Raw genomic sequence first — 14,030 nt, 5'->3', positions numbered from 1 at the left:
CATCTTGCCTTTTCCCCTCACCCCCTGCAAGTACTTGCTGTGTGGTCATGAGTAAATTGCTCAGCCTCTCTGAACTTCATTTTCTCTCTATCAGTAGAAATAATATGAGCTTTGGTCCTCCTCAAAGTTGCCATATCTCGGAAGGACCAGCACAGGGCAGGATTCAGAGCAGCTGCTGTAAGTGCTGGCTGCTTGCCCTCCCTCTACATACCCGGGGGAGGCTGCAGCAACGTATCTGGTAAGGCAGAAAAGGCTGTGGGGAGATTTAAAGGGCCTCTTCCCAGCACAGGAAGCCTGGCACCCAGAGCTTAAGGCCAGCCACCCTCTCTGGAGCATCACGGATCATGTAGTCGAAGCCCCTGGCCGGTACAGAAGAGAACGGCAGGTGCCTGAGAGTGTGCAGCACTCTGCAAGCTGGGGCTCTTTGCAAAGCAGCAGGAGGACCTCAGCCAAGGAGGTGCACAAGGCAGATAGGCTGGTGTTCAAGGGGGCAGATGCTGGCTTCTTCGTGGTGGTGTCCCTCCTTCACCTGCCAGTGCCCACACTGAAGCCAGCAACACACGCTTCTGACAGCAGAGTCACGCAGTGTGGACGTAGAGGCCCATGTCTCAAGAGAATAGCTGGACATCCACACAGATTAAGGAGCTCCCTATAAGTGTCTGGATGTGGTGTAGAGGAGACCTCTGCACGCAGGATCCAGCTGCACTTTGCTATTCCCTAGTTACGTGACCTCATCATTTTCCCTGCCGGAATCTCAGGCCCCTGCACTGCAGGGGACAGACCATCCCTGTGGCCTTCCTCTGACTGAGTTAATTCAAGACAGAGTTCTCCTTTGTAAACCAGACCCTTCCCATTCAGGCTATCAGACCGTAGCTCAGCACCCCTTGTCAGCCCCGCTCTCCTTTTCAGTTCTCACTGTGGCTTTTTTGTTCTTAATTCCTTTTCATGGCACTGCAAAAACTGAGTTAATTGTATTAAAGACCTGACTTCGGCTGAGCGCGGTGGTTCCAGCCTGTAATCCCAGCACTTTGGGAGGCCGAGACGGGCGGATCACGAGGTCAGGAGATCGAGACCATCCTGGCTAACACAGTGAAACCCCGTCTCTACTAAAAATACAAAAATTAGCAGGGCGTGGTGGCAGGTGCCTATAGTCCCAGCTACACGGGAGGCTGAGGTAGGAGAATGGCGTGAACCCGGGAGGCGGAGCTTGCAGTGAGTGGAGATCGCGCCACTGCACTCCAGCCTGGGCAACAGAGAGAGACTCAGTCTCAAAAAAAAAAAAAAAAAAAAAAAAGACCTGACTTCTCTGTCTAGCGTCTTAACTCCAGGTCAATAGATAATTGAGAGTCATTGCCCTGATACTGAATGAAGAGATAAAGTTCACAGGTTTATTTCAAGTGACTTATCTGAAGATGAGGAAAGAGCAAGAGGTTACTAGAAAACATGGTCTGTGAATTGTTAACAGAAAGACGGTCACTTCTGCAGAAACTCCAGGTGCTCTTGCCAAGTCCAGGTACAGGTCTAAACTAGCAAACCAAATACATTTTCTAGGTTTAAAGTAAAGGTGGGTGCTGATCTCCAGGATGACGTGCGAAGATGCCAAATCATCCGAGACATGATTGGACCAGAGAAGACTTTGGTAAATATCCTCTCACACCACTGAGAAGCAGCGGCCTTTGTCCAGGGCTAAATGCAACTCGTTTCAAGATTAAAGAACACTGGGAATTTAAAAACGTAATTGTCAGAGGAAGTACAGTTTTATAGCCTTGCAGTAGGCAAACTCAAAAAAAAAAAAAGCAAAGGGACTAAGAGTTTTACATTTTTTAATTCTGCAGAACTAGTTAAGTAAGTTTGGGGTTAAGGATCCTTTCTTGCTAACACAGATGCACCTGAGGAAACAGTTTTCCCATTGGTGCTCTGGTGTGTCAGTCATTTAATTTCCCCTCCCAGCTCCTCAGGTAGGAGGGTGCCAGGGCCATTACTGAAGAAATGTTGGAACTTCACTGAGATAAATGTAAGGATCAGTCATTTCTGATTTGTATTTTTATAAACCAGTTCTTATGTGTAAAATATTTTCATAAAAGAAAGTCACAGTAAGATGTTTTTATGAGGCTTCAGAGACTTTTTTGCATAAGTTAAAATAGAAATTTTGAGTTCTTGACCCAGGATCACTATTTATACATGAATTAATGCTGGTTTTTTTTTTTTTTTTTTAATGAGGTCATCTTTATCCAAGTAACTTATGATAAAAATTGATTCTGGGCTGGCCAAATGCTGTGGCTCATGCCTATAATACTAGCACTTTCGGATGCCTAGGTGAGCAGATTGCCGGAGCTCAGGAGTATGAGATCAGCCTGGGCAACATGGAAAAACCCCATCTGTACCAAAAAATACAAGAAAAAAAAGTTGGTTCTGGGCCAAACACAGTGGCTCATGCCTATAATCCTGACACTTTGGGAGGCTAAAGTGGGTGGATCACTGGAGGCCAGGAGTTTGAGACCAGCCTGGTCTACATAGCGAGACTCCATCTCTAAAAGAAAGAAGAAAAAAAATTAACCGGGTGTGGTGGTGCATGTCTGTAATCCCTCCTACTTTGAAAGATGAGGCAAGAGGATCACTGAGCTCAGGAGTTGGAGGCTGCAGTGAGCTACAATAATACTACTGCACTCCAGCGTGGGCAACAGAGTGAGATCTAGTCTCTTAAAAAAAAAAAAAAATTCATTCTAGGCATACTGTCCTCTGGTTTTCATAGTGTCCTGGGAGGGAGCTCTTACCACTTAGCACATTCTGTGGAGATATCCGTTTCTCCAAGCATGATAAGATTAGGGATGAGGGGCTGTCCCTTAAGCTGGGCACAGCCAGCACCTGGCTTCCAAGAAGGATAGTGGTACACAGAGAGCCAGGGCCTAGGAGGGGAGGACTGGACTTGAACTTACCATTCACTTGACTTACTGTTGTTAAGCAAGTTACTTAATTTCTCTGCATGACAGTTTTCTTATTTGTAAGATGGGTTAATATGAACTGCCTCATGGGGTTATTATTTTTTGAGATAGGGTCTCACTCAGTCACCCAGGCTAGAGTACAGCGGCATGATCACAGGTCACTGCAGCCTTGACCTCCCCTGGCTCAGGGGATCCTCCCATCTCAGCCCCCTGAGTAGATGTGACTACAAGTGAGAACCACCGCACCCAGCTAATTTTTGTATTTTTTGTAGAGACAGGGTTTTGCTATGTTGCCCAGGCTGGTCTTGAACTCCTAGGCTCAAGACACCCACAGGCTCGGCCGGGCATGGTGGCTCACGCCTGTAATCCCAGCACTTTGGGAGGCCGAGACAGGTGGATCATGAGGTCAGAAGATCAAGATCATCCTGGCTAACATGGTGAAACCCCGTCTCTACTAAAAATACAAAAAAATTAGCCGGGCGTGATGGCGGGCAACTGTAGTCCCAGCTACTCAGGAGGCTGAGGCAGGAGAATGGCGTGAACCTGGGAGGTAGAGGTTGCAGTGAGCCGAGATCACGCCACTGCACTCCAGCCTGGGTGACAGAGCGAGACTCTGTCTCAAAAAAAAAAAAAAAAAAAAAAAAAAAAAAAACAGAAAGAAAAGAAAAGAAATCCACGGGCTTCAGCCTCCCAAAGTGTTGAGATGACAGGCATGAGCCACCATGCCCAGCCCATTATTATAAATATTAAATGGAACAAAATCCATAAAGTGCCTCGTGGAGTAGGTGTGCCATTATGGAAGAGTTTAGGCTGTTTATTATTGTGCCAGACACATAGTGGGCAATAGTCGATAAATGACTGCTGAAAAAACTTAATGTTGATTGTGCATGATTCAGAATGTGACAAAATGGTTTCTACAAACAGAACCAACACTGCAAGACACATGTATTTGGGTGGCATCTAAATGGAGATTGGTCCAGAGCCCAGGGCCAGCGAGCATTTCTCATGGCCCAGCCCAGGGCACTGCCGGACCTCCCAGTGGCTCCTCGAGCAATTCACAGCTCCTCCTAAAGGCTGTACCTGGAGCCAGAGTCCCCATCTCAGTGGCTGCTCTCTGACTCTTTTTGTTAGGGCCGTGTACGGGGCCTCAGCGGAGGTGTTAGGGGTCTCACTTGGCTGTTGGTGGCACTGAGTGACAGCATTTCTTCCCTGGGAGCCACAGCCCTGCCGCGAGGTTGGCTCAGAGCAGACCTCCCTGTGAAGAGTCTCTTTTTGCAGATGATGGATGCCAACCAGCGCTGGGATGTGCCTGAGGCGGTGGAGTGGATGTCCAAGCTGGCCAAGTTCAAGCCATTGTGGATTGAGGAGCCAACCTCGCCTGATGACATTCTGGGGCATGCTGCCATCTCCAAGGTAGGAAAACGGCGGCTGCTGCTGGGGCAGCTTATTTTTTGTTTAGTTTCCCAGAGTGCTGGGGACAGATCCTAAAATTTCTTCACTTATTCCCTGTTGCATTTATTTCCTGATGAAGTAGCTGAAATAATTATAGCGTGTGACAAATACAGGGGTTACAGACCTGACGCTCCTTTATCTACTTCAGCTCAGACTTTGCCCTTATTTCTGTTTCTTTTAGATTTAGTAAGCTGCTAAAAGTTGAAGGGCTACCAGCAATTTGAAGGTTAATAGACATGGTTCCTATACTTTGTAAATATAGAAATGTGACAGCATTTTTTGTTTGTTTTTTTTGTGTTTTTGTTTGTTTGTTTTTGAGATAAAGTCTCACTCTGTTGCCCAGGCTGGAGTGCAATGGCACGATCTTGGCTCACTGCAACCTCTGCCTCCCGGGTTCAAGCGATTCTCCTGCCTCAGCCTCCTGAGTAGCTGGGACTAGATGTGCACCACCATGCCTGGCTACTTTTTTTTTTTTAGTAGAGATGAGGTTTCACCACATTGGCTAGGCCTGTCTCGAACTCCTGACCTCAGATCATCTGCCCGCCTTGGCCTCCCAAAGTGCTGGGATTACAGGAGTGAGCCACCGCACCAGGCCTTGTGTTTTCATCTGATAATTTTTTTCTCCTACATGCTAACTGGTTTGGCACAGTCATGTGCCACATAACAATGTTTCAGTCAGCGAAAGACTGCATATATAATGGTGCAGTATATATAATCCCATAAGGTTATAATGGAGCTGGAAAACTCATTGCCTAGTAACGTTCGAGAGATTGTAATGTCGTGGTGCAACGCATTAGCTTTCCTATGTTTAAGTATGTTTAGATACTGGCCATTGTGTTACGATTGCCTGCAGCGTTCGGTACAGTAGCATGCTGTACAGGTTTGTAGCCTGGGAGCAATAGGACATGCCATGTAGCCTAGGTGTGTAGTAGTCTCTACCATCTAGGGTCATGGAATTATACTCTTTAATGTTCACACAATGACGAAATTGCCCAACAGCACATTTCTCAGAGGGTATCCTTGTCATTCAGTGACACGACTGTACATTCATGTGGCTCATGTGGAGCGGTCTTGGTTCCAGTTCTAGGAGGGACACCTTGACACATCCCACATAAATTCACGGGTCATACTGGAGGTGCAGAGTCGGGGGCTCGGGGACCAGTTCTCTGTTTCTCTCAGGAAATCAGCACATGATCTACGTTATGTGGGATGCTCCGCTAAAGCCTGGGTTTCAGAAATACCCTCCTCTCCCACGCTGCAGCCTCGACAGAGAGAAAAGCTGAGATACATGAAACAAAGACTGGAGGATACTGGGCCGGGGCACTGAATGCCGAGCACAGTAGAAAAGTTCATTGAGGAGAACGTTAGGTGTGGGCTGGGACGAGGGGGACAGCCAGAGCTGACTCCGTAAGGAAAGCTAAGCCTCAGGTAAGGGAAGAGTGAGCAGGAGCCGCGGAGCGACCATAGCCTTCGTTATTTAAACAGAACCCAAACTTTCCGAGGAATCATTCCACAACAGGAATCTCCGTGGATGAGCCCCTGGGAAACAAGACTTTTCAATTTGGGTCCCACTTGCTTTTTCCTCCTTAGGGCTCTTGCAGGGTGGCTGTGCCCTGCTGAATGCCAGCTGGCCTAGCACCAACCTGATCTCTGCCCACCTGAGCATCTCCCAGGAAGCTGCTCTGGGCTTTAACCCTCCCAGGTTTTGCTTACAGGAGGGAGGCCATCCCCTTAGGAGTATCTGAGGAAGGAGCAGCTGCACAGCCTGCAGGTCCAGGCGGGGGCAGTGGAGATGCCCCAGGGAGTGCAGGGCACACGCCAGGGAGCTGTCAGACAGGCTGCCACGTGGGGCTGGATTATGGGGTCTGCCCACTCAGAGGATGCAGCCAGTCAGAGAAAGTCACTGCAGCTTCTCCAGTGAAAGAACGGCATAGTGGCCGGACATGGTGGCTCACACCTGTAACCTCAGCACTTCAGGAGGCCAAGGTGGGTGGATCACCTGAGGTCAGGAGTTCAAGACCAGCCTGGCCAACATGGTGAAACCCCATCTGTACTAAAAATACAAAAATTAGCTGGTCTCAATCTCCTGACCTCATGATCCGCCTGCCTGTAGTCCCAGCTACTCAGAGAGGCTGAGGCAGGAGAATGACGTGAGCCCGGGAGGCGGAGCCTGCAGTGAGCCAAGATTATGCCACTGCACTCCAGCCTGGGTGACAGAGTGAGACTCCGTCTCAAAAAAAAAAAAAAAATTAGCTGGGCACAGTGGTGTGTGCCTGTAATCCCAGCTACTCAGGAGGCTGAGGCAGGAGAATGGCTTGAGCGTGGGAGGTAGAGGTTGCCATGAGCCAAGATTGCGCCATTGCACTCCAGCCTGGGTGACAGAGCAACACTCCATCTCAAAAAAAAAAAAAAAAAAAAAAAAAGAACAGCATAGTGACAGCTGGAGCACAGATGATGTGACTGGTGGCTACATGTAGAGTCCATTGAGACAGAGGGTGTGTGGGAGGTGAGGAACGGGCAGGGAGAAACCCAGGCAGGGATGGGAGTGAGGAGGCTTTTCCAGGCATCTGGGAGAGATAAAGGGAGAGGGCAGCTTGAATAGAGCAGATTCAGGAAATATTGAAAAGGAAGAAAAACATTTGGCCCCTAGTCTGACATATATGCTTAAAACGGTAGAACAAATAAGTCAAATGGCCTTTCTTCCTCCCCCTTCCTCTGTTTCTCCCTTTCTCTTCTCTTTTGAGATAAAGAACCAAGAGTACTTAAATTAGAAATTTTAAGAAGCATAAAATGTTAGCTTGAAACGGTGCCTTAGAGACCATCTGCTCAAACTAAGACCTTCTGCAGATGAGAAGGCCGAGGCCTTGGGTGGCACAGGCGGGGCTTGCCTAAGGTCACACATCCCATGAGACTCAGGGCCAGCACTGGAACCAGGGATACTTGGCTGCTGAATGAAGGGATTTTTCTGCTGAGTAGTTGGCTTAGTCTGATGATTCAGATGCCTCCTCTGGCTCTGGGATCAGTGGAGTTCCAACCCAGCCTCTACCACTTTCTAGCTTTGTGATCCAGGAACAGTTCAAACCTGGCACACCTGTTTTCCCATTTTCTATAAAATGGGGATAATGATGGCTCCTCTCCCATGGGATTGAGACCCGGAATCATTGAAGACAGTGTTTTGCACAGCACCTGGCAGGTACTCAGAGCTCCAAAAATGTGAGCTATTAGTGTGATTGCCATTATCCTAAACAAAGGTAAGGGAAACCAGGGAGAAACCAAGGATGCCTTCGCAGAGTAGCTGTAGAGTCGCAGTCCCAGTAGAGGATGGACGGACTGCCCAGAGGCCAGGTGGCAGGTGAGTGAGGTAGTGTTCAGGGACCAGGTGAGAGGACAGAGAGCAGCAGGGCTGTGTTCAGGTACAGAGTCCAGTATCTCACCAGGTGAGGAGTCTCCCAGGTGAGCAGTGGTCTCAGCCTAACCTTCAGATTGAGGTCTAAGGCCACCCACTGAGCTGGAAGGAAGAGGAATTTTTTTTTTTTTTTAATTTTTTTTCACGGATTTTTTCTGCCTTAAGGAAGAGGATTTTGGAATCAACAAAGACACAAGGCCAGGTGCAGTGGCTCACAACTGTAATCCCAACACTTTGGGAGGCCGAGGCGGGAGGATCATCTGAGGTCAGGAGTTTGAGACCAGACTGGCCAACATGGCAAAACCCCAACTCTATTAAAAATACAAAAATTAGCCAGCATGGTGGCGTCCACCTGTAATAATCCCAGCTACTTGGGAGGCTGAGGCATGAGAATCTCTTCAGCCTGGGAGGCAGACATTGCAGTGAGCCAGGATCATGCCACTGCACTCCAGCTTGGGTGACAGAGCAAGACTTGGTCTCAAAAAAAAAAAAAAAAAAAGATATGAGAGAGTTCTAGAAGGAGGTTTCTCAGGGAGGCAAGAAGAAGGGAAATGACAGAGTGATGACAAACAGGAAGGAGTTGGCCAAAGGTTGGACCCTGTGAGTTCACAATGAGCCACTCCGAGTGGCCCTGTCTTTATGCCACTGCACAGGCTGGAGGAGGTGCCGTCCACGTTGGGAGGAGCGCAGCTGGAGCATGGGCCAGGACACCGCAGAAGGACATCTGCAGAGCCCTGGTCAGGAACGGGGCTGGTGGTGGCAGCTCAGCAGGGCTCACGTTCTCTGCAGATGCACAGAGCCCTCCCGCACGCATGTGTTCCCCTGCACATCCTTTGCCAGCCTTGACTTCACATGGCTCAACAGCAGGGCGTTTCCTCCTTCAGCTATAAATGTTTTTAAACATTAGGAGCTCAGTTCAAAACTTAGGAAAATAACACCAGGCTGCCTTCTATTTTATAGGCACTGGTCCCATTAGGAATTGGCATTGCCACAGGAGAACAGGTGAGTGACGCCCCCGACAGGTGAGTGATGTCCCCTTGGGGTCAGTACACGCTGACCAGCGACCAAGGACACAGTCGTGTGTTAGGCTCCATCACCTGCTGTACTTTCAGTTGGGAAATTTTCATCATCTTAGAAACTGGGTCATTTTATCAGAGTCTAGTCAGATATAGAAAAAGTTTGTGGCTATTTCTCCAATTTATATGACTAAGGTCAGTTATCTTTTTCAAAGGGTCTAATTGAAATTGACAAGGCAGCAATTTAAAGTTGCTGTTGCAAGGGCAGAAAATGGTGTTAAGAAAGCCAGCTTTCAAATTGATTAAACATGACTGCGTTCACTTTTTGAGCTTATAAATGAAGCCCAAGTGCCTGCCAAAACCTGCTGCAGTCAGCCCACGAGCAGAGCAGCGTGAGGAGCAGATTCTCTGTTTTCCCGGCAAAAGGAGCAATACTGCTCTGCCACGGTTCCGCGTTGTCATCTGTGCCACCTGCTCATCACCGTCACCGTATTTCATCCTGATGCTTCAGTTCATCTCCCACTTATCAGTTGCTGTGACAGTCATTCCCTCATAAATGGCGAGCCAGTGTGATTTTAACCTGACTCACACTGTTGCATTAGCAGATTTGTAAAGAAGTGAGCACAGGGTCCCTGCCCACACTATAAAAACTTGCCTCATGCCCGGCGAGAACAAAGACAAAATACAGCCTGGGCTTCCTGAAGGCCACTGATGAGTAATGATTGGCATAGAGTGGCCGCGTTGCCAGGTTTTAGAGATCCTGAGGGCCAAGGCTGACTCTTCTGTTGGTGTTATTTTCAATTCTATTTCCAGTGCCACAATAGAGTGATATTTAAGCAACTCCTACAGGCGAAGGCCCTGCAGTTCCTCCAGATTGACAGTTGCAGACTGGGCAGTGTCAATGAGAACCTCTCAGTATTGCTGATGGCCAAAAAGTTTGAAAGTAAGGGTGCTGCAGTGGCTGCAGACCAGACCTTCATTTCCCCACTAATCAGACACCTCCCTTGATCGCTTGCAGTTCACACGCACAGGAGTCTGTAGTTTGCCATTTTGATTTTCTTCTAACTCTCATTTAGCCTTAATCCGGGAATTATTGATGATTTTCATCTTGGAATTTCATCCCTAAATATTAATGAATGATTTAATCACCTGTGGGCAATAAGAAAAACCAGAAAGTTCCCTTTCACCCCTTCCTCTCCCTGCCCTACTCTTGGTATTAAATAGAAACAATTTCCTTTTAGTTCCTGTTTGCCCCCATGCTGGTGGAGTTGGCCTCTGTGAACTGGTGCAGCACTTGATTATATTTGACTACATATCAGTCTCTGCAAGCCTTAAAAACAGGTCAGTAATGTGGCATTAATACTTTCTGCTTCAGTAGGGTCCCTCAATCTAGGCCAGAGCTTGTAAATTCTGCCTTCGTGACCAAAAAACACTAAGACCTTGTCCACTGGCCCGTCCTGAAACTCTCAGACGGAGTTGGTTCTGCTTCCACTTCTCCACACGGGGCAGTAACAGCAGAGACCCACCAATGAACAGTCATTTTGCCTCCTAGGATAGGGTCTGGTAGCTGACTCACGTTATTTTTTAAGTACATTGAAGGTGAGGCTTGCAACCATACTACTCCCTTAACCAGCTCCTGTTTTCATCACGTGCATTCTATACTTCTGTCCCATCTCCTCTTACCAGTACTGGAGTCTTCCATGGTGTAGACATACATTTATTTCATCTTATTTCTCAGAATGCCCCAGGTGGTCTTTTAAATTAGGACAATCTCCTTCCAGTCATCTGCACACATAGGGTTTTGCTTATTACACTTCTGTCTCCTGGAATTAAATGTCTCACAGAAAGATCACTGCAAGTATATAGCAAAGGCAAAAAAGCATTCACTGGGAAAGGGAAACGCCAAATTCAGGACTGTGAGAGAGAAATGGGACCCCTGAGGGTACATAGGAGGCTTCAGTAATAATGGTAACCGTTTCTCTTCAGGGGGGTAGTGAGTAGACAGGTGCTGCCTTTTAATATAGTGGAACTATTTTTATACTGTTAGTCTATTCTTGCACTGCTATAAAGAAATACCTGAGACTGGGTAATTTATAAAGAAAAGAGATTTAATTGGCTTACAGTTCTGCAGGCTGCACGGGAAGCATAGCAGCTTCTGCTCAGCTTCTGGAAACTTGCAATCATGGTGGGAGGCAAAGGGGGAACAAGCACTTCTTATGGCAAAGAGCAGGAGGAAGAGAGAGTGAGGGGGGAAGATGCTACACACTTTTAAACAACACATCTTGTGATAACTATCTCGAGAATAGCACCAAGGAAAGGGTACCAAACTGTTCATGAAGGACCACTTCCCATGATCCAATCACCTCCCAGCAGGCCTCGCCGCCAACACTGGGGATTACAGTTCAACGTGATTTGGGCAGGGACACAAATCCAAACCATATCAGCCTGCCTGTCACAGCTGTTCAATAACAGGCGATGGAAGTCAGGCAGCAGATCTCGGTCGCTGGCCCCAAGGCTCAGAACTACAAACTGGCTGACGCAGAACCTGAACACAGATTGACCTGATTCTAAATCCTCTGCTCTTCATCTAAATCATTTGTATAGCTGGAAGGAACCTCATTTGGTGATTTTATTTTTTGGGTGGAGAGTATGGAATGTATTTCATTGTTCTGCATCTGGTTTTGGTTCCCTAGATGTCTCGGTTCTTGGATGGTGGGTGTGTCCCATGGACCTGTTCGGATTGTTTTCCAGGTGCAAAGTGCACCGAGAAAGTCCACAGCGCTAATGCTTCCTAGATGCCCAGCTGAGGCAGTGGCAAAACGGCCCTCCCAGCCCTGCCTGCCAAAAAAACCCCAAGCCCCTGGCGGCTAATGCAGCCATAGGAAAAAATACAAACACTTCTTAAACAATAGATCACAAAAGTTGGTGATTTTAATCTATTCATCTAACTTTTGACCAGAGGAACCCAAATAATTCCGGATATTTACAGAGTCTGAAAACCTCTAGAGAGACTTCGTGTGTTCATTTCATCAAAGTCCCCACCCCACATTGCTATACTTTAGAAGAAAAGCGGCCGGGCGCGGTGGCTCAAGCCTGTAATCCCAGCACTTTGGGAGGCCGAGACGGGTGGATCACGAGGTCAGGAGATCGAGACCATCCTGGTCTACACGGTGAAACCCCGTCTCTACTAAAAAAAATACAAAAAACTAGCCGGGCGAGATGGCGGGCGCCTGTAGTCCCAGCTACTCAGGAGGCTGAGGCAGGAGAATGGCGTAAACCCGGGAGGCGGAGCTTGCAGTGAGCCGAGATCGCGCCAAAGCACTCCAGCCTGGGCGACAGAGCTAGACTCCGTCTCAAAAAAAAAAAAAAAAAAAAAAGAAGAAAAGCACCTGAGGCACAGAGGTTTAGGAACTTGCCTAGAAACGCATGGTAACACAGCTAAGCCTTGGCCCACACTGTCATTTCTGAGTGGTACTCACCCCTTCTACTTTAAGTTAGCACCATGTGAATAATCCGACTTCAGACATCATTGCCCCAATCTGATTCCCTCCTCCTAGGATGTGTGAGTATGTTGACCACCTGCACGAGCATTTCAAGTATCCCGTGATGATCCAGCGGGCTTCCTACATGCCTCCCAAGGTGAGCTGTGGCCTGGGGGCCCCTGCAGAGATGCTGCCAGCCACTACCATGCCTGTCTCGTGAACTAGACCATGGAGCACCAAGCTTTGACTCCTATTTGCAATATCCAGAAACAAACGGTTCTTCAGTTGTCAGGATCAAAATCCTCAGGCCTGAGGGCCAGGGCTTGGAGGTTAAATTGCCTCTGACAAGGCTTCTGTAACACTAGCCTTTCCTCACCAGTGGAGATCTTAACATTTGCACTCCTTATGCAAAAAAACCTGGCACCATCTAGCAAGTTAGTGACCTAAAAAGTTTTGACTACAATTGTGTGGTTAGGGCCATTTATTCTGATCATGTTCAAGAGACCATGACTCATTTTCACCAACAGAGGTCAAACTATTATCAAAGAGTTTGATGAGTTAACTAACTCTGGCAAGTAGCCAGTGAAATGTGTTCCTCTACCCTATTTCCAACAATCTCAGAACTTATTTTAAAAATATTAATTCGGGGCTGGGTGTGGTGGCTCACGCCTGTAATCCCAACACTTTGGGAGGCCAAGGCAGGTAGATCATTTGAGGTCAGGTGTTCGAGACCAGCCTGGCCAATATGATGAAACTCCGTCTCTACAAAAAATAAAAAAAATTAGCCAGGCATGGTGGCAGGTGCCTGTGATCCCAGCTACATGGGAGGCTGAGGCAGGAGAATCACTTGAACCTGGGAGGTGGAGGTTGCAGTGAGCCAAGATTGTGCCCCTGTACTGCAGCCTGGGCAACGGATGGAGTGACTCCATCTCAAAAAATTAAAAATAATTAATTAATTAATTACCTCTGGCTTAGATGTAAAAGCATTTCTTGGAGCAGCATAAATACATAAAATCTGTTTTTGTTCCAGTTGGTTGTTAACATGCCTCATTTTTTTTTTGGTCTTTGATAGGATCCCGGCTACTCAACAGAAATGAAGGAGGAATCTGTAAAGAAACACCAGTATCCAGATGGTGAAGTTTGGAAGAAACTCCTTGCTGCTCAAGAAAATTAAGTGCTCAGCCCCAACATCTTTTTTCTTTCTGAAGTGAAAAGGCTTAAAATTTCTTGGAAATAGTTTTACAAAAATGGATTTTAAAAAATCCTACCAAGATGAGTTCAATGAAAAGTCATACCACCCTCAGGAATCAGCGAAGTAATTATTACTTGATTCTTTTAGCAAATCAATACACATTATCCTACTTAATACTTAAATAAGTTTAGATTTAACTAACCCAAAGTCCAGGAAGATGTTCTTACAAAATATCTATCAAGGGCTGGCACCTAGACATTAAACTGTACTTTGAAAATAAGCAACATGTTGCATAACTTGTTGGAATAATTCTTTGTTCTATTTAACACTTGTCATAAATTAGCAGAATAAAAATAGTCGTGCAACACCAGGGGGTATCTGGTACGCAGTGAAGGGATTTCACTGATTAACCCCAAAGTGGTTTTGCATCTTTTTCTTGCTTCATCTAAGCAGTTTTGCATCTTTTTCTTGCTTAATTGTTAGAGAAGTCACACCATGCTGAAGCTAACGAGGGCAAAATGGTAGTCCATAGACTATTTT

At 47.0% G+C, this 14,030-nt stretch overlaps 1 protein-coding gene across 5 annotated transcripts in view; it reads left to right on the top strand.

Annotated features, from left to right (window-relative positions):
* Positions 1 to 14,030, top strand: part of ENOSF1 (enolase superfamily member 1) — a 44,937-nt gene that overhangs the window by 27,208 nt on the left and 3,699 nt on the right. For 3 of the 5 annotated variants that reach the window (XR_004055659.1, XR_004055658.1, XR_004055656.1), the window contains 7 exons: positions 1,552 to 1,639; positions 4,221 to 4,355; positions 8,761 to 8,802; positions 9,630 to 9,759; positions 10,058 to 10,157; positions 12,374 to 12,455; positions 13,371 to 13,613. Coding sequence is in view for 1 of the 5 variants with exons in the window: in XM_010354903.1 (XP_010353205.1) it covers positions 1,552 to 1,639; positions 4,221 to 4,355; positions 8,761 to 8,802; positions 9,630 to 9,759; positions 10,058 to 10,157; positions 12,374 to 12,455; positions 13,371 to 13,472 (679 nt within the window). In the remaining 4 variants the exon portion in view is untranslated. Of the gene's footprint in view, positions 1 to 1,551; positions 1,640 to 4,205; positions 4,356 to 8,760; positions 8,803 to 9,629; positions 9,760 to 10,057; positions 10,158 to 12,373; positions 12,456 to 13,370; positions 13,888 to 14,030 lie in introns of those variants that run through there. The other 2 variants (XM_010354903.1, XR_004055657.1) reach the window with 2 other exon arrangements.

The sequence above is a fragment of the Rhinopithecus roxellana genome, chromosome 21 (assembly GCF_007565055.1).
Source record: "Rhinopithecus roxellana isolate Shanxi Qingling chromosome 21, ASM756505v1, whole genome shotgun sequence".
Taxonomy (NCBI): Eukaryota; Metazoa; Chordata; class Mammalia; order Primates; family Cercopithecidae; genus Rhinopithecus; species Rhinopithecus roxellana.
Note: the sequence above shows the minus strand (reverse complement) of the source record. Positions and strands in the feature narration are given on the sequence as shown.